The following is a 20,165-nucleotide window of genomic DNA, read 5'->3' as shown; positions in this document are numbered from 1 at the left end:
AGCGCAGCAATTAGTGCATTCGCAGTGCCTGATATGCCTGCTCGGCGCATACACCTGGCTGGCACTCAATGGCCTGCTCTGTCAGGTGATCAATCCCAGCGGCAGTGCAAAAAAAGCCATTCGCAGAGCACCTGACAGCCAACTAAGCTGCTTGAAAATTCATTTTAGTATTTCACGCTAGAAAGCCAAACACAAAAAAAATATACATATATACAGTGAAAAAGCAACAAAATTTATATATTTCTGTATATATATCTATATGCTTAATGTTTGTGAATGATTAATGGGACATTAGAATTGAAATTGTTTTGCTTGTGTGGCAGGAGCCAAACCCGAGGCAGGTGCAACGCCAGCTGAGACTGGGGCTGGGGCGGGGGCAGCCTCTCTCTCCCTCTCTTTAGTTTGCCATAATGTACAAATATTTATATGCCTTTTTTTTTCTTTCTTTCAGCTTTCTGGCACTCCTTTACCCGTTCCCGCTGCAAATGGATGCGGCCTTCTATGAGCAGCTGCTGGCTGGCAGCTACCTGCTGGCAGAGCCGCAGCCAAACAGGTGAGTGTTTATAATATGCATGCCAAAGTGTAGCAGCTGAAATCTAGAGAAAATAGAAACAGCAACAACAGCAACACAGCTAGCTTATGAGCACATACTGGCACTAATGTGGCATAGAGTATATTATAGTGTAGTATGTGCTTAATATCCATAATTATAGTTATTGTATTTGCATACCCTGCAAGTGAGTGCTGAAGGAGTCTGCTGGACAGCAGAGATAACAGAGGTTTCATGGAAGAATTTAAGATGTTAACATAGCATAATATAGTTAAGATAAAAAGCTGATTATCAGATTTTGGGGTTGCATATTTACTATAGTCGACATTGAAAGCCATAACAAAATACCGACAATTAGTAGAAAGTCTTCAGTCAATATAAATTTCCCAGTGAAAACCTTGAGATTTTACTTGGAATTTCACTGACCTGACTTCGAGTCTGAATTCATGGGAATCGCCTAGAAAGGCAGCATATTATGTATATGTTTATATGTGAGAGCAAAATAATTGCGTAAACATGCTCTAAAGCTTCGCTACTTCCAATCAGAGCATGACGGCAAACAGAGCTAGCCTGAATTCATGAGAATCGCCAAGAAAGCCAGCTTGACACAATGTACACACATGCATACATATATACATGTATGCATTTGTATATAGCAATACAAATACACATATGGCTTGCACAATCCTAATAGAAAACATATGGGCCTCACTTTACTTTCATGAGAATCGCCAAGAAAGGCAAATATTAAACAATTCTTTCCTTTGAATTGGCAGCGTTGCAAAAAGTAAACTTTCGTCTGCTTCTGAAGTGTATATATACGACAAATATATATGTATATATGCACGAGTATATTGTATACACACCCATGTATATACGTATTTCATATTTTCATCAAGGGGCGACTTCAGCTCATATTGCTGTTTACACAAGTTTAATATACATTATAGGAATTTGCTTAAGTTCGGCGGGCGTTTGTTAAATACTTGCACACGTCGAGATGGAAGGGTGAATCTGAGTGTAGTTATGTATGTGTGTGTTAGGGGGCGGAGGAAGCCTTAGAGAGCATATTCGAAAGACCAAAACCAATCCAATCTCCAGCTGTTATTCGGCTGTTCGTTTGGGGCGAACTTTGCCAAATTGCAGAAGCCACAAAACCCAAAAACAGTTTGTCAACTGAGGCGCTGCGGTATGCGAATTGTCAAGGGGCACCAATCTAAGATTGACTAAGAGTTTCTCAAATTTCTTAATAAACTTTAATGACTGCGGGTGTTGCAGTGTCAGCTGCAGTTGTTGCATGCCTCCATTGTTGTTGCCGCTGTCGTTGCCGTTGCTGCAACTTTGATGAAACTGATAAACCGAAACGCCCGAAAGTATGCAACGGCGACGGGCAAGTTGTGAGGACAGCAAGCGCTATAAACCAACACCACCCTGGTGCCCGTTGGTTGCTTGGGCGGGTGGGTGGTCGGGTGGTTGCCTGGCTGTAGTAGTAAAAGCAGGTTGAACATTTTTCGCCAATATCAAATGCGAGCGTAGATTTTCACCAATAATTTACTTGGCCAGCACGTAGCGAGTGTCACGCATGGAGCGGTTGGGCATATTGAGGTGGGGCGGCAGGCGGCAGGCGGCTGGTGGCAGAGGCTGTGTGGCATGCAACAGACTTGGGTTACCAGCTCATGCATTACTCATGATGTGGATGTCAGCAGCCTGCTGCCCGAATGACTGACCCACACTCCATCTCCTCCTGCGCCACCTCCGCCTCCTGTCCGCCCTTTGACTTGCCTTCAAATCGTCTTTGCTGTCTGCCACACTTGCCACACTTGCCGCACTTGCCGCATGGCAACTGTTTTAATATGGACGCTGCGGTTTTTGCAGTTTAATGGAGTTGCCCATAAAAAAAACGAGACTGAGTTTATTTTAACTGCCGACTTGTTTGCGCAAATTAACACATTTATTTATGCCACAAATTTGTTGCTTAAATATTTATCGAAAATAAAGCCGAGTTAACATTAAAAATTTGCGTTTATTTCCATACACATTTAATAGATATATATAATAATAATAATGATAATAGTAATAATAATAATAATAATAATAATAATAATTATATTATAGTAATAATAGACGAATAGTATCACACACACATATGATATGGCTTTCAGACAGGCGCTCACAAACACACACATGCACACACGCACACCAACATGCAGAAGCACACATACACACCCGCACACACTCACATACATTTACACAATACACTGACAGCATTGGTTAAGAGTTTTGAATAGCGCATTTATTTCGTTTAGGATGAGTGGCGCCTGCATCAAGCTTAGATTTATTTGATTTACTTTGATTTTCATTTTTGGGTTTCCCATTTGAACTGGCTAAACTCGTATATCTTTCATTTGTAAATTCGCTGGGTGGTTGCATGCCGTGCCAGGAGCAGCAGCGCGAGGGCCAAGCAGCCAGAGCTGAGCTCGGCCAGCGATGAGCCGCTCTGCAGCGGCAGCTGCTCCGACTCCAGGCACAGTCGGAACTCGTCGTAGTCCAGCCGCGTGATGGCGCAATAATGATTGAGCATGCACAGGCCCAGGCAGGGCGAGCCGGACTGATAGCGGACAGCATTGGCGCGATGATATCTAGAGCAGAGGGAGCAGAGCATAAGATGGAGCGGAGCTGGACGAGCTAGCTGGCTCGAGAACTCTTTGATTACCTGCTGAACCAGGAGGCATCCCTGCCCGTGAAGCGCTCCGCAAAGTTGTGCAGCGCAATGGACGAGATCTCGGCCAGCGCATAGTAGTGCGTCAGGTTGTACTCGGGCTGCCAGAGCGGCTCGTGGGCGCGATTGGCCAGCGGCAGGTCGAGAAAGTACTGCGTGTAGTCCAGCACCTGGCCGCTGCCCGTGTCGAACTTGTAGAGCCGCAACGCTGGATTGTTGGGGCCACCGAGGCCCTCCTTGCGCGGCACCACCGACGGCGCTATCATCAGCCACGAGATGGGCGTGCCTGCAAAAGCCGAGTTGTATATGGGTCACTGGCATTGCCCAAGTCTTGTCCATTAAAAATTACCTTGATCGTCGTAGATCAGCCGAAAGGTGTCCGAGTGCAGATGCCCAAAGAACTGGCCCTGTATGACAGACGCGTATCTGCGCACCAGCTCCAGATAGCGTTGATTGTTTCGCTCGGTAAAGATCAGCTGGCCATTGTGCTGCGGCCCCATGTTCCGCTCATCGACGCCCGGCGGCATGTGACCCACTATGTAGACCTAAAGGGTATATATAGGACAAATATATAATAGAACTCTTAAGCTATATAAATCAGACATAGATAATAAAGCTTCCTTCATCCCTACTGTGTGATGTCCTATCTCTTTCTGACACTCTAAAGTCCCATCTCTTTCCCACACTTACCCATCGATAATATATCTGTAATTAAATATTGTCTGCCTACCGTCTCCTGTTTGTCCCTGGACTTGGCCAGCACCTCATCCAGCCAGAGCCACTGCTGCTCGGCCTGCTGTTGATCCTGCAGCTGATCCTGGATAGACATGGTGCGACTCGATGCCTTCGGCTCCACGGCGTATTCGGCGGGCCAGCGCAGGCTGTGCGCCGGCTTTACCTCTGTCTCGTAGTCGTAACGCATGAAGTTCGTGTTGAGGGCGACGATGCGTAGTCGACTTCTGGTCTGCTCGATGGAGTAGTAGCCGCCCAGCTCGAAGGTGACGAGCGCGTCGGTGGGTAGCCAGTGGCGCCAGAGCTCGCCCATTTGCTTGTACTTGTGCAGGCCGCTGCTGCCGTCCTCGTGGCCGAGCACTGGGAAGATGAAGGGCGAGGAGAAGCTGCGTCCCAGCAGCTCTGTGATGTTGCGCAAGGTCTCGAGCTGCTTCTGCTCGGAGAGGGCCTGGGCGGAGTGCGAGAGTGCATCGCCCGTCCATAGGACAAACTCGACGTTGTCGCCCTGCTTGGCCTTCATGGTCTTCACCGCCGACTCGACCAGGCTCCAGGGACTGTCGCAATTGTAGTGGCCGAAGGGGCCCGGCGACTCCGTTGCCGCCTCCTGCCGCCCGCCGGCGGGGGAGGCGGCCGTGTGCGGCAGTTGCCAGCAGCTCTTGTATATGTCGCCATGCGTGGAGTAAAATGTGTCCAGATGCAGGTCGCTGATGTGCCAGAAGTAGCCTGCGAATGCAGAGTGGAGAAATTGAGAAACTCTGAGGATTAAGGGAGCAGCCCATTGGGCAAACCCTGTGCGGGAAATGCCAGTCGGCCAGCCGGATAGCCGGCTGGTTGTAAAAACCCTTGCATACAATTCGTTGGCCTGGCCAATCGACTGACCTGACAGCCCTGGTCCAGCTACCTGGCAGAGAGGTCAAGAAGTCACTTGATAGACAATGCGAGCCATTGAGGTGATCGGCGCCAGAGCCAGTAAATCAGTTAGCGTTGGCATGCGCACTGATCAATTTGCAAGCGAGAGCGTGAGTCGAGCTGAGAGTCAGGGAGAGACAGGAACTAGGATACATAACCGCCCGGTTATAGAGAGAGAGCGAGTCCGGAGATCGGGATTTGTATGAGAGCAAGATGAGTTTGCGCTTCAATCTGGCGCTTCTGCTGATGTTGGCCATGCTGACCCAGTTGGTCGACGGCAGAAGGAAGCTGTGTGGCGATGCACTCAACGAGGCCCTTGACCTGATATGTGTTAATGGATTTTCACACAGAATCAAGCGCGATTGTAAGTACCAAAGCCATTCAATCAAATATCAATTCAGCTACTCAATGCCAGCTTTAAAGCGGACCGAAGCCGACTGCTGCTGGTACTGAGGCAACAACTGGACACCGGCGAAAAGCCGCAGGCCCCGGCGGAGCGGATCAATGGGGCCGGCGTGGAGCGGGTGCTGAGACGTTCGCGGCGCAGGATAACGCACAAGTGCTGCTGGAATGGATGCACCTACGACGACATTCGGGAGTACTGCGCCTAACCCAAAGGAATCGACTTGATGACGACGATGGCAACACTGATGATGGCAACAATGATGATGGCAACAATGATGATGGCAACACCGATGATGACGATTTAACTGACGAAGCAAAACCAAAAATTTCACTCAACTACATTTAACCCCCTCTAAAACAAAACAAAAATATATATATTTTTAATTAAATTCGCAATATTTTATTGTAATATTTCATGGAAGCAATAAAGTTACTCGATAACAATAGCAACAAACAAAAGGCATCTTTTGGCCCAAAGACTACCTCCAGCCAGGCATTGGACCACACGCTGCGCGGCAACAGCTCCCGCCCCCCATCCCCAGCGAGCCCAGTCCACAGAAATTTCCACGTCAATGGGAATGCTGTGCCCTTGCATTCTCGGAACAATAATGAAAATTTTGAATTTTTAATTAGATGACGTTGTTATTTTAATAGAACAACAAGTAGCAAATGGGGTTACGACGACCCCTCTATACTCTGAAATTACAAAATTGAAGAAGTTGAAATAGAAATAAACGAATTTCTATGTGCTAATTATAGAAACACAAAGATAACAGCGCGAGTGGCGCTCATTAACATAGCAGACCGGCTTAACAGTCAACTGTTAGCTGCAGCAGCTGTCTTCTGTTAACTGCAGCAGTTTGATATGTAATAGGGGCTGTTCACATAACAGCGCACTGTTAAGCATTTGTTTATGTTTGTTAACAGTATGAGTACACTGTAGTGGCCTCAATTCGAGACAAACCTTAGGACCCACTGTTAGAGCATGGGTAAACAACATTATGTGTCATGTGAGTGGAGACAGGGCGTGGCAGGGCGGGCAACACTTCACTTTGTTTTTCAACAAAATGCGATCTATGTATCTACGCGTAATTATTTTGCACGGCACAACATAAACAAAGACGTCAGCTGATATGAGTGAAAGCATCCCATATAAGGCAGCGAGGCAGGTCCCTCCCCCTCAGCAGAACTGACACTTGACCTAACACTGGCTGACAGTGCCAGCTGGGTGGCTGCAGTGGCTCCGCTTAACATATAAAATGCTGCTGTGCCGCCAGCCAGCGACCAGTTCTAGTTGGCTTATATGCGAGGCAAACACCATGAACTTCCAGTGCTCCAAAATGCAGTGCCTGCTTTGCGGCCTAATGCTACTCGTGCTGCACGTGGAGGCGATAATGCTGTGCGGCCCCAAGCTGGACGAGTTTCTAATCCAAATGTGTAAAAACGGCTTCAACAGCAAGATGAAGCGCGGCTATGGTGAGTAGTAGGCTTTCCCCACATGAATTTCATTCTTCACTCTGTTGATATGTTAGACCCAGTTGGACCCAATGCCATTGATGCTGTCAATATGGACTTGGATTTGGACAACTATGGCGTCTATCCGCATATGAATCTGGACTCGCAGCCTCTGATGCGCGCTCTGATAAGCGAGAGTGCCCACCAATTGCAGATCCGTCGACGTCGATACGGCATCCATGACGAGTGCTGCATGAAGTCCTGCACCTTCAACGAGCTGCTCTCCTACTGCAAGTAACCGACCCAAGATGATGATGAAGAAGAAGAAATACTTATACTCCTGCGAACTTGATATGGACAAGGCACTGCATTCCACTGTGGCTTAGACTAAGACCAGCTCCTGTTTGTCAGCTTCTAAATGTTTAAATATATATAACTACTAAACGAACTCTAGCTCTATGCGAATACTGTTTCACAAACGTCGAGGACATGCTTGTACAATTTATTGCTAAAGGACATATGGCAAATTTAATAATATAAATTTATGCTTCACAATTGAAAAGGGAAACTGTTTGTAATCGAGGCTAGAGTAAGTAAAGTTGTCGATACCACAAGTAGAATTAATTACCCATAAATTATTTGATCAAAAATCGACATAATTTGAATGGATTGGAATTCTCCAAAGTTGCTAAACGAATTGTTCTGGCCGGAAAATACAGTTATTTATGCTTGAATATGAATATTTGCTTAGCAGCTCTTTGGCTGGAATTCTTGAATATGCAAGCATATTATTTGCTCTCAAATCGAGGTTAGCTCAGCTGCATTTTTCAAATAAATTTTGTATTTTATGCAAATTCAATGCAAATGCAATTTACAGCCTTGCCTTAGTTTGGCAATTCGAAACGAAATATCCTGTTTAACATCTTTAAGTTTAAAGTTGTCAAGAAAAGCTTGAAGAAAGTTTAACTTGTCTAATTTTGTTTCACTACATTATTTTTTTCTGCTTCTTCTTCTTCTTCTACTACTCTTTCTCTCACTAAATACGAAAAGCTTCGTTTAACGAATTTTATTTATGCAGTTGGCTTTTATTTTGAAGCGTCTATAATATAAATACAATATGTGGCTGGCACAAGGTAGGGTAGAGTTTCAAGGTACTGTGATCGCGGTGTTTTTGTGTGGGTGGTGGAGCCTGGCTAGCCCGGCAATCTAGACGGCGCAGTAGGCGTTCAGCTCGGAGAGCTTACACGACCTTCTGCAGCACTCGTCGACGATGCCCTCGCGGGTGCGGCGCCTGGTGGAGGTCAGGGAGTTGAGCACGTTGTCCTGGTAGATGTTGCGCAGTCGGCCATTGGTCATGGGATACGGCAGCAGCTCGGCAGAGTTCGAGGGCAGCTCCTTCTCCTCGGTGAACTGAATGGGATCGAGTGGGTCCAGGTCCATGAAAGCTGATGAAAGCAGCGCCATCAATTGGGGAACAGTTAATGCCCGATCTACTCAGCAGGTGGATGGATACTCACGCATGCTACGCTTCTGGATGATGCGATTGAAGCCCCTGGTGCACATCCTGCTCAGCATGTCGTTCAGCCGAACGCTGCACAGGCGCATCTCGTGGTCGCAGCTAACGACCGCCAGGGTGCACAGCACACAGAGGAGGGCCAGAGACAGCGAGGAAATTGACTTGCACATTGTACTGGGATTAGGCTATGCTATGGAACTGATGCTGCTACCTTCGCGCTCGCGCGCTTATATACCGTACACCTCGACACTGTCTGCGGTAAGCAGGTGCGGGCGCTGCCCAACTACTTGGATGTCAAATTGTGTTAAAGGTTATTGGGACAAGTTGAGTGCATTTTCGAGTAGCTACTTGCTAAATTCGTTCAATGTCAGCGTTCACTTTTCGTTGGCTTATGCAAATGGCGCCGCTGTCTGGGCGTGGGCGGAGTGAGTGGAGTGAGTGGGCGGTGCTGTGGTGCTGTGCTGGTGCTTACGTCTTTGTCAGCCAATTAAACAATTTGGGTGCCAAAGGACAACATAAGGTCCTGGCGTATGCGTGCAAAGGCTTGCCTTGCCTGCATTTATGAATATTAAATGAGTTAGTCGGAATACCCTGTAGCCAGCGCTAATTACAAACGGGCATACACCGTGGCGGCTGACATACTAAGCTATGCTAGCTTTAAGGCGCTGCGCTGCTCTGAGCTCCTAACTAGCTAATACAAATTTGTCTCGCCCATAACACTTCATTGCGATTAACCTTTGCCCACGCTCAACCCCCTTCCAACCATTTTCCAGGAAGAGTTCTCTGCTTGAAACGAGTCTCAATGTTGCGTAACATTCGAGCTACCCATAATCACAAAATTTAATGATGGTTCCTCTGGGGAAACATTTCAAACAGAAAAACAAATGAATAGCAAAAAAAATTTACTTCCTCTTAAAGCAGATTTCCTCTTTGCATTGAATCGCATATGCGTATGCGAGCCCCGCGCTGGGTTAAAACTGGAAGCGAGTGTTAGAGCTGGCAGTACAAATTCATAGCATACTTATTGAAGGTTGCTCAACATTGCGTAGGTGGAATGTGGAAGAGCCAATTGCTAACCGAGTGAAGAATGACGAGTTAAGAGCGGAGAAATCGAAGGAACGGCGAGCAAAGAAGAAAGACGTCAAAGATATTCGACGTAATAGAATAACAATAGAGTTTAGAGTGCTTCAAATGTGAAAGTTTGTCTGTAGATTTTGATCCGTTAGAGACAGACTCTTAGGGGAGCTGGCCTTATGACAGATTTTTATATACAATAACTTGATTTTTGGGCAAATATTCTACAGTCTAGAGACCCAATGGTGTGATATTTATACTGCCTGGAATTTAAATATGTCCCTACTTAAACTTATTATCTTTAATGGAAAACACTCGGAGATAGTTTTGCACTGAGAGGAGACACAGAAAGTCAATGGGAGGCAGACAATGACATATCGACTCTGGTAAACATGTTTCTCTCTGTGGATGACTCTAGTTTTTTACATCGTAATACCCTCTGCTCATACTGCTTAAAGGGTATGTAGGAGAGAGCAGAGCATTACCTTTAAGTATATACCATATCACAACAACAAGTGACGCCTCTCGCCATACCAAGCCAAGGCCAGCCTTTGTGTGGCCTTCATGCATTACACACTAAAATATTACATTTAAAGGGTATATAGCTAGTCAGAACACTTGACTTGTCTTCGCCTTCGCCCTATGCTTACTTACCGATGCGGGCGCTGGCCTCATCTGGCAGCCAGAGCAGTGGCAGGAGCGTGGTTAGCAACCAGCCCAAGCTGAAGCTGAAGCTGGAGCTCGAGCTCGAGCTGGCGCTGGCGCTGGAGCTGGAGCTGGAGCTGGAGCTGAATATGAAGTTAGTCATTTAGCTGCTGTTGCTATTCGACGGCTGGACGTGTGTGGGGACGGTAGGCGGGCGTGTCAGGCAGGTAATGGAGCAGGAAGCGGCTGTGGATGTGGGTGTGGAGCAGGAAGTGGAAGTGGAACTGGTAGTGGAAGTGGAAGTGTTTGCTGCGTTGAAATGGAAATTTCTTGCTAACTTTTGCTTTAGCTTTCTGCTGAGCCGTGAAACTTTTCTGCACAGTTTTACTTTTATTCATTAGCTAAATTTGGTGCTGCATAAATAAGTGATTACGATTGCGATTACGATTATGATTACGATAACGAATACGATTATGATGGCGATTAACAAATAGTATATATGTATGTGTGTATGTATGTGAGTATATGCGTATGTATATGTGTATATGTCCTCGACTGTCCGCCCATGTCCTTGACTAGCGACAATAGGCCAAGAGCTCGGACCGAGTGCAGGAGTTGCGACAGCACTCGTCATAGATGCCGCCGCCCTGTCGCCGCAGCCGTCGCGTCTTGATCAACACCTCCGCCCCGTAGAGGCTGGAGAGCAGGGGGCTCAGCGCAAAGCCCTGGTGCGAGGGCGCCAGCTCGAGATCGCGCTCCATCGGTATTGTGTTGTAGCCATTCACACAGACCATGTCCATGGCCTCGTTCAGGGCGGGGCCGCACAGCTTGTGCTTGCCTTCGCGCAGCAGCTGCGCTATGTTGCTGGCGCTGCAGCAGCAGCTGCCCAGAGCGATCAGCAGCAGCAGCAGCAAGCAGAGACGCTGACGCCGACGCTGACGTTGCCCTGTGGCAGTTGCATGAGGTGCGTACAACATTATTGCGGACGGCTGTTTGAGAGCGTTTGCCTAAATGCCGCCAGCAGCAGGCGCTATTTATACAAGCCTGCCGCATGCAACAGCAAAAGCAGCAGCACCAGCAGCAGCAGCAGGTTCAATGCACTTTTTGGTTGCACAAATATTTGGCAAAGGAGCGAGGAGTGAGGAGTGCGTAAAGCCGCACTCCGCAGAGCTAAAGGCAGGCAAACAACAACAGCTCACACCAGTCACCCAGAGAGAGAGAGAGAGAGAGTGAGGGGGGGAGAGAGAGTTAACGCTAAAAGGCTGCGACTGCTGCTGTCCCCAAGGATTACGTTCGCTGCCAATGAGGCAGGCAACAGCCCATGTGGCAGCTTCATTAGCATGCCAAGGGAGACGGTATGTGTGTGCGTCTGCGTGTGCGTGTGTGTGCGTTGCCTTTTGCCAGGTGAAAAGTATGCTTCAGTTGGCTGCTCAAACCGCTGCGAGCGATGGCCAATCGATAGTTGGCACTGCGCCGATTGCGGCGCCAATCGGTGGCAACAGTTGGTCGCCAACGTCACTGAGCAAACGGTCGCACTTGCAGTCGGTGTGGAGTTCCCATTGTGTTATTCAAGCTATTCAGCAGCGAGCAGAGTCCAGGTGACCGCAATATGGTGATCGATATCAAAATGTGCCGCTTTGACAATGTGCCCTGGGGCTTTCGGCTGGTGGGCGGCGCTGACTACGACTATCCACTGACTGTGGTTAAGGTTAGGCACGTTCATAATAATAATAATAATAATCGCACGGCCGATGATCATTAACGTGTGCCATCTGCACCACCTGCGCTACCTGTGCAACCGCCGCGGCCACTGCCAAAAGTGACCGCAACAAAGTCTAACGGTTTCGCATGCTGCTGTGCATTACAATTATTGTTGCATTAACTTTTACTCTGTGAATTTGCCGCAAATTAATTGCAAATATTTCAATGTTCGAGCCAATTATGTAACTCTCTGTGCGTGCGTGTGCGCTAGTGTGTGTGTGAGTGTGTGTGTGTGTTCTAGTGTATGTGTGTGTTTATTTATTTGCATTTGCATTTGCATGCTCATTCGTTCGAGGGCTTATTTGCAAAATTTTGTTAATTAAAGTAAACTCAATGCAGAATACCAATGGCTCTATGCGTCCGTCCGCCTGTCCGTCCGTCTGTCTGTTTGCCTAATCGGCTGGCCGAAATGCATTTTTGTGTTAATGAGCCGCATAATGCGAATGCAATAAATTAAATTCAAATTTTCAAATGCGCCTGCGATTCATCATCAACAGACGACGAATTAGCAATTGTGTTGAAAGACAACAACAACAACAACAACAATAGAAACAACAATAGTAGCTAAAGCTTTAGCAATATTCGCTTATTTGCAAAAATAGCAACAATTAAAATTTTTTTAATTGCCAAACTGCAACAGACATTTGTATATATAGATAAACGCTAGCGAGGGCTGTTTGATCCGTTGAGGTTTTATATATTTCAATGTTTAAAATAAAAAAAAAAAAATAATATTTCTCTTTTTAAGCCAAATGTCTTAAATGATTAAAAATAAATAATATTTTCCTCTAGAACCAAATATCTAAAATTATAAAAATAATATATTATTATTATTAAATATTATTTGTTGTTTACAATTTAAGACATTGTGTTAAATGATAATAAAAAAAATTAATATTTTTCCTCTAGAACCAAAGAGTGAATATTCATAATTTATCAATTTCATAATATAAAATTCAATAGCCTTTCGTATAATGTCTTTAAACTGAATTTTATTTATTGTTGGAATTCAAAAGATAAACAAGTCCTTAGACTAAACATTCAACTCAAGTTCAAGCTGTTCGTCTTATAATTAAAACTTATTTAGCTACAGATATTTAAGCAAAATATTTTGCCTAACTGCAACCGAATTATTGAGAAAACAAAGAGCAGACGAGACAGAGAGTTTGCCTCAGCTTTAAGATAAACGGCTTAGTCAGAGTTTTTTTGTTAATTAAAAAATTATGCATATATGTATATGTAAATATACATATACATACATAAATAAAAGGAAAACTAAGCTGCATTATTTTTCAAGTATTTGTTATAGAAAAAAGCTAAGTTCCCATAGTCTATAGCATAATTCAAAATAAATTTAGTATTCTAAACATATATGTATATATCATATATCCCACACTCCATTTCCTTCATCCACTTAGCTCTTTAATAATCCATCTAATTTCACATTCTACTCAGATTTTGCTGTCATAAAACGTGCATTTACCAACACTAAAATAATAGCAAAACAATCTGCTGCTTTTCGCTTCTTCTTGACTTTTTGTTGCTTTCTTAAAGATTGCCAATCCAAAGAAACTTTCAGCCACATTAAACGGATGTGAAAAAAGAACAACAAAAACTTGCTTGGCGCTCTCTTATAAAGCGACCCTCCGTGCGGCATGCCGCATCGAGTGGCGTATTGTCTTGGCAGCTGCCACGCCCGCTGCCGCTGCCAGTGCCGCCCCTTGGAATCGCTTCATCTGATCTCTGTGTTTTTGTTGACATTTCGCGCGCATTTTATTTATATGCACTTTGCGAGCGACGCCAGATAATTGATTTTGTATCTAAAATACTTTATCGCATCTCTCTCCATCTCCCTCTCTCTCTCTCTCTCTCTCTGTCTCTGCTTCGCTGGGTGACAGGTCACGGAGGGCAGCATCGCCGAGGAGGCGGGCCTGCGCGTCGAGGATGTGATTGTGCGTATCAATGATACGGCTGCCATGCCCCTCACGCACGACGAAGCCCATCGCCTAATCATGAGCAGCGGTAGCGTGTTTTATTTCGGCGTGCATCGGTAAGTCGAACCGTTTGTTCCGTTACAGCCATTTGTCATAGGCCTAGCACCCATAGCGAACGTGAGGAGGAGGAGGAGATCTATGCGGGTCCCAAGCGCTTCCCAGTGAGCGCCAGTTCTTTGACCATGTCACCAACCGCATCCGCATCCGCAGCCACCTCGCCTTTGCCGTCGCTAACGGAAGCCACAAAAGCGTTCATGCCGGAACAGGAACAGGGCGAGGTTGCGCAACTGGAGGCGAATGTGGAGCTGGAATGTCGCAGCGCTGTGACGGAAATGCATTCGCATGCCAACGAGGACAGCCAGAACAACCAGGCGGAGCAGCAGAACCAGGCGGAGGCATCCACCAGCGTTGGGCAGGCAACGAATGGTGGCCTCTATTTGCCCGATTTGCCCGATCGGCCGTGCTCGGCGATGTCAGAGCAGACGGAAATTAAGCTGGTGGAGGAGGAAATTGCCGCAGTGCTGTCCGGCGAGTCGGAGGTGCTCAAGGAGCACAATGTGCTGGGGTGCGTTGACAGACAGCCAGACATGGATGCTCTTGCGAGCCTTAACCTGTTTCTATCTCATAGCGTTAATTTCTACAGAATCTTTCCCAAGCCGGGCGTCTGCATGACCAGCGACGTGCTGCGCTCGCTCAACGAGGAGGTGACCAAGACCAAGCTGGAGAAGGAGAAGGAGAATCGCAAGTGGTCCACGTTCCTCCAGCGACCGGATCGACCCGTCCCCAAGAGCAAGCAGCAGCTGGAGGCGGAACGCCGGGCGGCCAATGCCTACAAGGTGAAGATTGTGAAGTCGGCGCCACGCGACAAGTCGCCCATGGTGAGTAGCGTTCCATGCAAAGCACATAGCAAAGAGACACTGAACAGGCCGCAACTTAAGCCTGTGACAGCCGGAAGCCAAGCCAGCCCCAAAGGAAGCCACCCCACCACAACCGGAGCCAGAGCCGGAGCCGGAGCCGGAGCAGAAGCAGAAGCAGAAGCAGGTTGACCCGGTGGATGAGGAGCCATTGCCCACGGACAGCGAAGTCCCGAATTTGGAACAATTGCCAGACAATGGCAACAACGCGACGCCCGAGGAGACGGATGGCGAGCAGTTAGAGAAAACGGATGCGTCCAAAGAGGAGCCCGGACAGCAGACGGCCGACGAGCAACAAACAGCAATTGAGCCTAACGAAGGGGAGGGTCAACAGGCCGTGCCAGAGGGTGAGGGAGAGGGCAAGGGCGAGGGCAGCGGCGAGGCAACTCCGGCCAAAACCGATGAGGAGCTGGCACTGGAAAAACAACTGGCCGATGTGCAAAAACAGCTCGCAGCGCTGTCCTCGCTGCCGTCCACCATACAATCGACCCTGGATGCGGTGACCAAGCAGCTGGCCGAGCTGCTGCCCACATTCAAGCTGCAGCAGCAACAGCAGCAGCAGCAGCAGCGGGACGAGGAGCAGCCGGATGGCCAGCACGAAGGTACTGGCTGGAAAGTTATGGCCGAGGTTACAGTAATTAAATTTTTCTAATGGCACATTTTGCATACTTTCCCAACTACGCACACACACTAACACACACACAGGCATGTCGAGCTCTGCGGCCGACAAGGAGCAACAGCAGGTGCAGCCGGAAGAGACAGCACCTGAAAATAATGAGGATAAATGCGATGCCAATGACCGAGAAGTGGCAGAAATTTCGCTCTCGAATGGCGACAATCGCCAACTGGAGGAACATCAGGAGCAGCAGAAGCAGCAGCAGGAGCAGCTCGACGAGGAGCTAAGCTTCAAGAAGCAAAAGGTGAGTGTGAAAACTAATGCAAAGACTCAAGCCTAGAGTATATGTAGGGTATATATAATATGTATATAGAGAGCAGTGTATATAATACCATAACATATGAAACTATCCGTCCGTCCGTTCGTCCTGCTGGTTCCTGCACAGACACCTTTTCGTGCAGCTGCAAACTATGCCAACAGCTTTCCATTGGAAATCGAATTAAACGCTTGGGATCTCCGAGGCCGATTCGTTATTCCTGCATAACTCAATCTAGAGCTTAGAAAATTTCAAAGTTTCCCAACAAATGTCGACTAAGACTTTGTTTGGCCTTGAGTTGGTCTTAAATTGTTTTCCTTTTCGGTCTGTTTTTCTTAGCCTCATCTTTGTTTCATCTTGTTGGTGGCCAGCTGTGCCTCATCTCAGTTGGGTCAATCTTTTTTTCCCTCTCTTCTTCTTACTTTTTTGTCACTGGGCTTTTTCCTGGCCATTTCCCGCGCCCAACTCCACAAATCAAATTAACTAAAATGCCTTTTGGTTTTTGTCTTTTTCTACTTGCAGCATAATGTGCGCTTCCAAGTGTAGTTAGCTTAGTTAGCTTAAATCGAGTTTAAATTTTGATAAATTGCCAACGCATACACACACATATATATATGTATATAGAGTATATATGTAGTGTATGTAGACATATCAACTGCCAGTTAAATAAATGAGTTCCAAAAGCAAATCGAATCAGAGTCTGAGTCGCAGCGCCGGGGCAGAAAAAGGCAGAAACCAAAGACAATTAGTAGGCAGCGTGACAGCCAAACAAACAGGAAAAAAATAAAGAAAAGTGAAATGAAAAGAAAGGAAAGAAAGCAATGAAAAACCATGAAGAAAAACCAACGCATATAACCCGAAACGACTGCAAATTTGCACTACCTCAACTTCCCTCTCTCTCTCTCTCTCTTTCACTCACTCCCACTCTCTGTCTCTCTCTCTCTTTCTTTCTCCTACTCTATAAATGAAAATCTCTTAACATCTTCTTTGTATTCCTTTGGGCTGCTGCGTTGCGTTGCCTCGCCTGGCACTCTCTCTCTCTCTCTCTCTCATTCTCTCCATGCTTGTGTGTGTGTGTGTGGGGCATGTTTTTTGGGATGTGATGTGACATGCCAGAAACACAATGTCATTGAGGAGCTGGAGGAGCATTTGGTGCGCAAAAACAATCCCAGACGTTCGAAGCGCGCCTTTGGTCCCCTAACGCCATCATCGGAGCGTCCTCTGGTGCTGCCCGGCGGCAGGCGCTGGTATCGACCCAAGGATGCCTACAATGATGAATTCATTGCCGAAACTCTTAGCGCCCAGGCGGAGCTTATCACTGGCAGCACACTGGGGTGGGTACTCTGGCGGCAGCTCTATCACTTTTGTACCTTGTGCTGTTCGCATTCCCACATCTCTCACTCTCACTCTCACTCTCCCACGCTCACGCTCACTCTCAATCTCTGATCAGCATCCGCATCCATCCGCTCTGCAATTCACAATGCTTAATGCCATATTGTGCCCCGGCTGGCATTGGCTTTGCCTTATTGCCATCATAATGCCATATTGCCATAGCCACCGCACTGGCTCAACCCGTTCCCCATCCATCGACTCATCTGGCATATACTCTCACTCTCACTCTCATATCTCGTCTCTCATCTCTCGTCTCTCATTTTCCATGGCTCGCTTACATCAACGCACAATCGTCCGGCTTCATAATTTTGCGCATTAGCAGCTGCTGCCCCTACGAGAGCCCGTTGCTCGGCTACGATGCCAGGTATTACTTTGCTAGAGCATGGCATGGCTGGTGACAGCAATTCTATTCAGCATCCTCCCCTCGGCATCCCGCCCTCACATTACACAGCCCGCATCCATCAGCTAGCACAAAAGGATGCACTTTCATTAACATTATCATATTGAACGATTGTCTGTTGCCATCTCTCTCTCGCTCTCGCTCTGTCTGTCTCTCTCTCTCACTCTGTTTAATTTCTGTGTGTGCTTGGCTTGTAGTTGATTTGACTTTTCCAGTTGCAGTTCCAGTTGCAGTTGCAGCTCCTCTGGCATTCCAGTTCTTCTGCTGCTTTTGCATCTCTCTTGCTGTGCTTTGGCTGTAGTCCTTATATGCATGCTTACGTTTGCTTCTGTCTCGTCTCGTTTCTTTTGCAGATTGCATTTTGGAATCGCTTGTTCAATGGCGAGCACATAACACGCCAGCGCTTCAGGTAAGTTTCAGCTGCAACTTACCTATGCAACTTAAGCTCGCAACTTCGAATGCAACTTTCATTGTTAATAACTCGAAGAGCCTCTGCTTGCATTCCGTCGGTCCGCCCTAGTCTTGTACTTAACCACTGGGGGCAATGCATTGGCTTCAATTTCGGTAACGACTACGTGTACATTTACGTGAATACACTGGACAAAAGGGTGGGCAAACGGGTATATTCGTTCTGTAAATCTGCACTTTGCAGTTAGCTAAAAGCTAAGAAAGAGCTATATGCCAAACAGTAGTACAAATATATATAGTCCTAGTATATCACAGTTTGACAATCATTGCTTTAGCCCCAGATTCATAGTTAACAGAGAAGAGTTAACATGCTGCATACTCAAGCAGCTTAACTCCACAGATCTACTCAAATATATAGGTGCCACGCCCCCAACACCTACATATTACATATACAGTTTGACAATCACTGCTTTAGCTTCACAGCCTTCATCAAGTTGCGCACAGAGCATCCAAGCAGTCGGCTATGGCCGCTTGCAACGCTTGTATTTTTTTTTCTCGTTTCTGGTTACGTTTTTGCCTCGTTCTCGGTTCGATTCATCGGCCGCAGGGAGCTGCAGAGCCTCAGCGTGGCAAAGGCAGCACACAGGTTAGTTTGTCACATGGTTCATTGCATGGTCCCTGGCCACGGGCGAAGCTCTCTGGCTCAAGAGCTTCAACGTGACCAGCAGCACTTATTAAAATGCACATGCATGTCTGCCATTCCCCCCACTTTTCCTCTGGCTTTTGCTCTCACCATCCCCCCCTTTCCAGCGTTCCACTCTGTATGTTGTTTAAGCACTTTAGCTTTGATTTGACTTTTCGTAGGGTCAACTTCATGAAGTACCAAAAGCCGGAGCGCAAAATCGACCTAAATCGCAGCGAGGTATATAAAGTCATACATCATCTGGATCGTGCACCTGTCCGTGGCATTGAGGTGCGTGCACCACTCGTGGCAGCCGAATCGGATATACGCCAAGCGTTGCAGTCGTAGAATTCCCATTAAGCAGTTCTGTTCAACCAATGTAATAATATTCTAAGCAGCTCGACAAATATATAGATGAAAAACTATGAATATGTGCGGGCTTAAGTATTTGCTTGTTGTTATTGTTGTTGTTGTTGTTGTCGTTGTTGCTAATGTGTTATTACATAATTTGTGAGTGTGTGTGCGTATGTGTGTGTTTCTGTGCAGCACGGCGTATGTGTAATATGCCAAGTGTCAAACGGCTGCGAATTGTTATGCATGTTGGCAGCCGCAGGGCGCTTGCTCTTGCAATTTTCTTTTGCATAAACACGCGACACCCACATACACACTCTCTCACTGTGTGTGTGTGTGTGTGTGTGTGTGTGTGACATGCTTTTGGAATTTGCATATGTTAAAGTAAATGAATTGGGCTGTAAACGAAATGAAACCAAATTGCAAAATGACAGCCAGCAGCACAATATAACAATAAACTCGTATTTATGTAGTTATGAGCACACACACACACACACACACAGATGGTATATCAAGTTCAGATTCGAAATGGTTGTCACGTTATGCCGGGTCGAAGGTTGCGCACATTTCACTTGCCCTCGGTCACAGGCACGCATAAGTATGCGGATACTATGGTTATATTCGCGTTAACGCACACGGATATCAAATTATTAGCCATTTGTTTTTTTTTTTATTATTTTCCTCTTCTTGTATTTTTGCTTCTTTGACTTTCGTTAAAAGTCGTAAAAACGCGCCAAGTACGCGAAAGTTATGATTAGATTACGTTGCGGACTCGCACTTCGCTCAGCACTCGGCGACGTGACTTTGATGGCGTCTCGTCCTGAACTGTCACTGTCACAATATGTTGGCATTTTGACTTCGCATTATCACTGAAGTTGGCGCTGGCGCCCAGTCCCCACACAACATGTTGGCATAGTCCTTTGAGTGGAGTTGAGTTGCGTTTCACTCGAGACTTGGGACAGCTTTCTATGTTGGCCACAGCGAGCTTTTCAACAGCAGCGAGCTTGAGTCGAACGTAGCCGAGCTTTGACGGTGTTTTGTGCCAGATGAAATTAGTAACAGGCCAGCCTCAACTCAAGCATGTTGGCTGGCTAAAGGAAAAACAGCATTTTCGTTGTAATAGGCTCAAAACTTAATTAAAAATCATTGTAATATGCCAAAAATATTATAATAAAATCTAATATTCCAAAGACTAAATGTATTCAGTTTTAACTTAAAAGTTCGAAAAGGCTTAGCTAGGTATTTAAGAAACTTATTCACAACGTCAGCCATGAGGATCAAGCGTCTATTCTTTACAAGAAGTTTCTGTGCTAAAGCATTTGTATG

At 46.5% G+C, this 20,165-nt stretch overlaps 6 protein-coding genes across 24 annotated transcripts; 3 read left to right on the top strand and 3 right to left on the bottom strand.

The window, feature by feature from the left end:
• Positions 1–482: 482 nt before the first annotated feature.
• Positions 483–18,917, top strand: Zasp67 (Z band alternatively spliced PDZ-motif protein 67). Of its 12 annotated transcripts, none has more exons than XR_016196683.1 (9): positions 11,408–11,713; positions 13,665–13,816; positions 13,873–14,638; positions 14,709–15,276; positions 15,380–15,594; positions 16,723–16,940; positions 17,752–17,807; positions 18,414–18,452; positions 18,671–18,767. XR_016196683.1 is itself a non-coding variant. In XM_089259390.1 (9 exons), the coding sequence occupies exons 1-9, from the start codon at positions 11,615–11,617 to the stop codon at positions 18,834–18,836; spliced, it is 2,163 nt and encodes a 720-aa protein (XP_089115516.1). In that variant the 5' UTR covers positions 11,408–11,614; the 3' UTR covers positions 18,837–18,917. The 12 variants fall into 12 exon arrangements, 11 of the variants coding, with proteins under 11 accessions (XP_089115513.1, XP_089115516.1, XP_030238230.1 ...); XM_089259390.1 differs by lacking the exons at positions 17,752–17,807; positions 18,414–18,452 and adding an exon at positions 17,321–17,362 and having other exon boundaries at positions 13,873–14,325; positions 14,389–14,638; positions 18,671–18,917; XM_030382370.2 differs by lacking the exons at positions 17,752–17,807; positions 18,414–18,452 and having other exon boundaries at positions 13,873–14,325; positions 14,404–14,638; positions 18,671–18,917.
• On the bottom strand, positions 2,910–19,825 carry LOC108651272 (acid sphingomyelinase-like phosphodiesterase 3b). 8 transcript variants are annotated; one of them, XM_089259391.1, is made up of 6 exons: positions 19,256–19,825; positions 10,015–10,418; positions 4,000–4,724; positions 3,619–3,814; positions 3,264–3,555; positions 2,910–3,189 (listed from the first exon to the last, which is right to left on the bottom strand). In XM_089259391.1, the coding sequence occupies exons 2-6, from the start codon at positions 10,166–10,168 to the stop codon at positions 2,952–2,954; spliced, it is 1,605 nt and encodes a 534-aa protein (XP_089115517.1). In that variant the 5' UTR covers positions 10,169–10,418; positions 19,256–19,825; the 3' UTR covers positions 2,910–2,951. The 8 variants fall into 8 exon arrangements, with proteins under 8 accessions (XP_089115517.1, XP_089115519.1, XP_089115518.1 ...); XM_089259393.1 differs by having other exon boundaries at positions 19,327–19,825; XM_089259392.1 differs by having other exon boundaries at positions 19,333–19,825.
• Positions 4,816–5,807, top strand: Ilp4 (Insulin-like peptide 4). Its single transcript, XM_018100849.3, has 2 exons — positions 4,816–5,274; positions 5,334–5,807. Exons 1-2 carry the CDS (start codon positions 5,124–5,126, stop codon positions 5,519–5,521), a joined length of 339 nt encoding a protein of 112 aa, XP_017956338.1. The 5' UTR covers positions 4,816–5,123; the 3' UTR covers positions 5,522–5,807.
• Positions 6,599–7,223, top strand: Ilp3 (Insulin-like peptide 3). Its single transcript, XM_018100846.3, has 2 exons — positions 6,599–6,791; positions 6,854–7,223. The coding sequence occupies exons 1-2, from the start codon at positions 6,635–6,637 to the stop codon at positions 7,066–7,068; spliced, it is 372 nt and encodes a 123-aa protein (XP_017956335.1). The 5' UTR covers positions 6,599–6,634; the 3' UTR covers positions 7,069–7,223.
• Ilp2 (Insulin-like peptide 2) lies at positions 7,822–8,507 on the bottom strand. Its single transcript, XM_018100847.3, has 2 exons — positions 8,288–8,507; positions 7,822–8,215 (listed from the first exon to the last, which is right to left on the bottom strand). The coding sequence occupies exons 1-2, from the start codon at positions 8,454–8,456 to the stop codon at positions 7,977–7,979; spliced, it is 408 nt and encodes a 135-aa protein (XP_017956336.1). The 5' UTR covers positions 8,457–8,507; the 3' UTR covers positions 7,822–7,976.
• On the bottom strand, positions 10,344–11,158 carry Ilp1 (Insulin-like peptide 1). Its single transcript, XM_018100848.3, has one exon. It carries the CDS (start codon positions 10,980–10,982, stop codon positions 10,581–10,583), a length of 402 nt encoding a protein of 133 aa, XP_017956337.1. The 5' UTR covers positions 10,983–11,158; the 3' UTR covers positions 10,344–10,580.
• Positions 19,826–20,165: the final 340 nt, after the last annotated feature.

The sequence above is a fragment of the Drosophila navojoa genome, chromosome 4 (assembly GCF_054131105.1).
Source record: "Drosophila navojoa isolate 15081-1374.11 chromosome 4, UAZ_NAV_1.0, whole genome shotgun sequence".
Taxonomy (NCBI): domain Eukaryota; kingdom Metazoa; phylum Arthropoda; class Insecta; order Diptera; family Drosophilidae; genus Drosophila; species Drosophila navojoa.
This window is presented reverse-complemented; position numbering and strand designations above follow the sequence as displayed.

Coding starts and splice junctions, on each gene's coding strand:
- Ilp4 (XM_018100849.3), top strand. CDS start 5,124: ATGAGTTTGCGCTTCAATCTGGCGCTTCTGCTGATGTTGGCCATGCTG. Junction 5,275..5,333: donor ACACAGAATCAAGCGCGATT/GTAAGTACCAAA, acceptor CCAGCTTTAAAG/CGGACCGAAGCCGACTGCTG.
- Ilp3 (XM_018100846.3), top strand. CDS start 6,635: ATGAACTTCCAGTGCTCCAAAATGCAGTGCCTGCTTTGCGGCCTAATG. Junction 6,792..6,853: donor CAAGATGAAGCGCGGCTATG/GTGAGTAGTAGG, acceptor TGTTAGACCCAG/TTGGACCCAATGCCATTGAT.
- Ilp2 (XM_018100847.3), bottom strand. CDS start 8,456: ATGTGCAAGTCAATTTCCTCGCTGTCTCTGGCCCTCCTCTGTGTGCTG. Junction 8,216..8,287: donor CATCCAGAAGCGTAGCATGC/GTGAGTATCCAT, acceptor TGCTTTCATCAG/CTTTCATGGACCTGGACCCA.
- LOC108651272 (XM_089259391.1), bottom strand. CDS start 10,168: ATGACTAACTTCATATTCAGCTCCAGCTCCAGCTCCAGCTCCAGCGCC. Junction 4,725..10,014: donor TGAGGCCAGCGCCCGCATCG/GTAAGTAAGCAT, acceptor CTGCATTCGCAG/GCTACTTCTGGCACATCAGC. Junction 3,556..3,618: donor GCTGATCTACGACGATCAAG/GTAATTTTTAAT, acceptor CGGCTTTTGCAG/GCACGCCCATCTCGTGGCTG.
- Ilp1 (XM_018100848.3), bottom strand. CDS start 10,982: ATGTTGTACGCACCTCATGCAACTGCCACAGGGCAACGTCAGCGTCGG.
- Zasp67 (XM_089259382.1), top strand. CDS start 11,615: ATGGTGATCGATATCAAAATGTGCCGCTTTGACAATGTGCCCTGGGGC. Junction 11,714..13,664: donor ATCCACTGACTGTGGTTAAG/GTTAGGCACGTT, acceptor GCTGGGTGACAG/GTCACGGAGGGCAGCATCGC. Junction 15,595..16,722: donor TAAGCTTCAAGAAGCAAAAG/GTGAGTGTGAAA, acceptor GTGACATGCCAG/AAACACAATGTCATTGAGGA.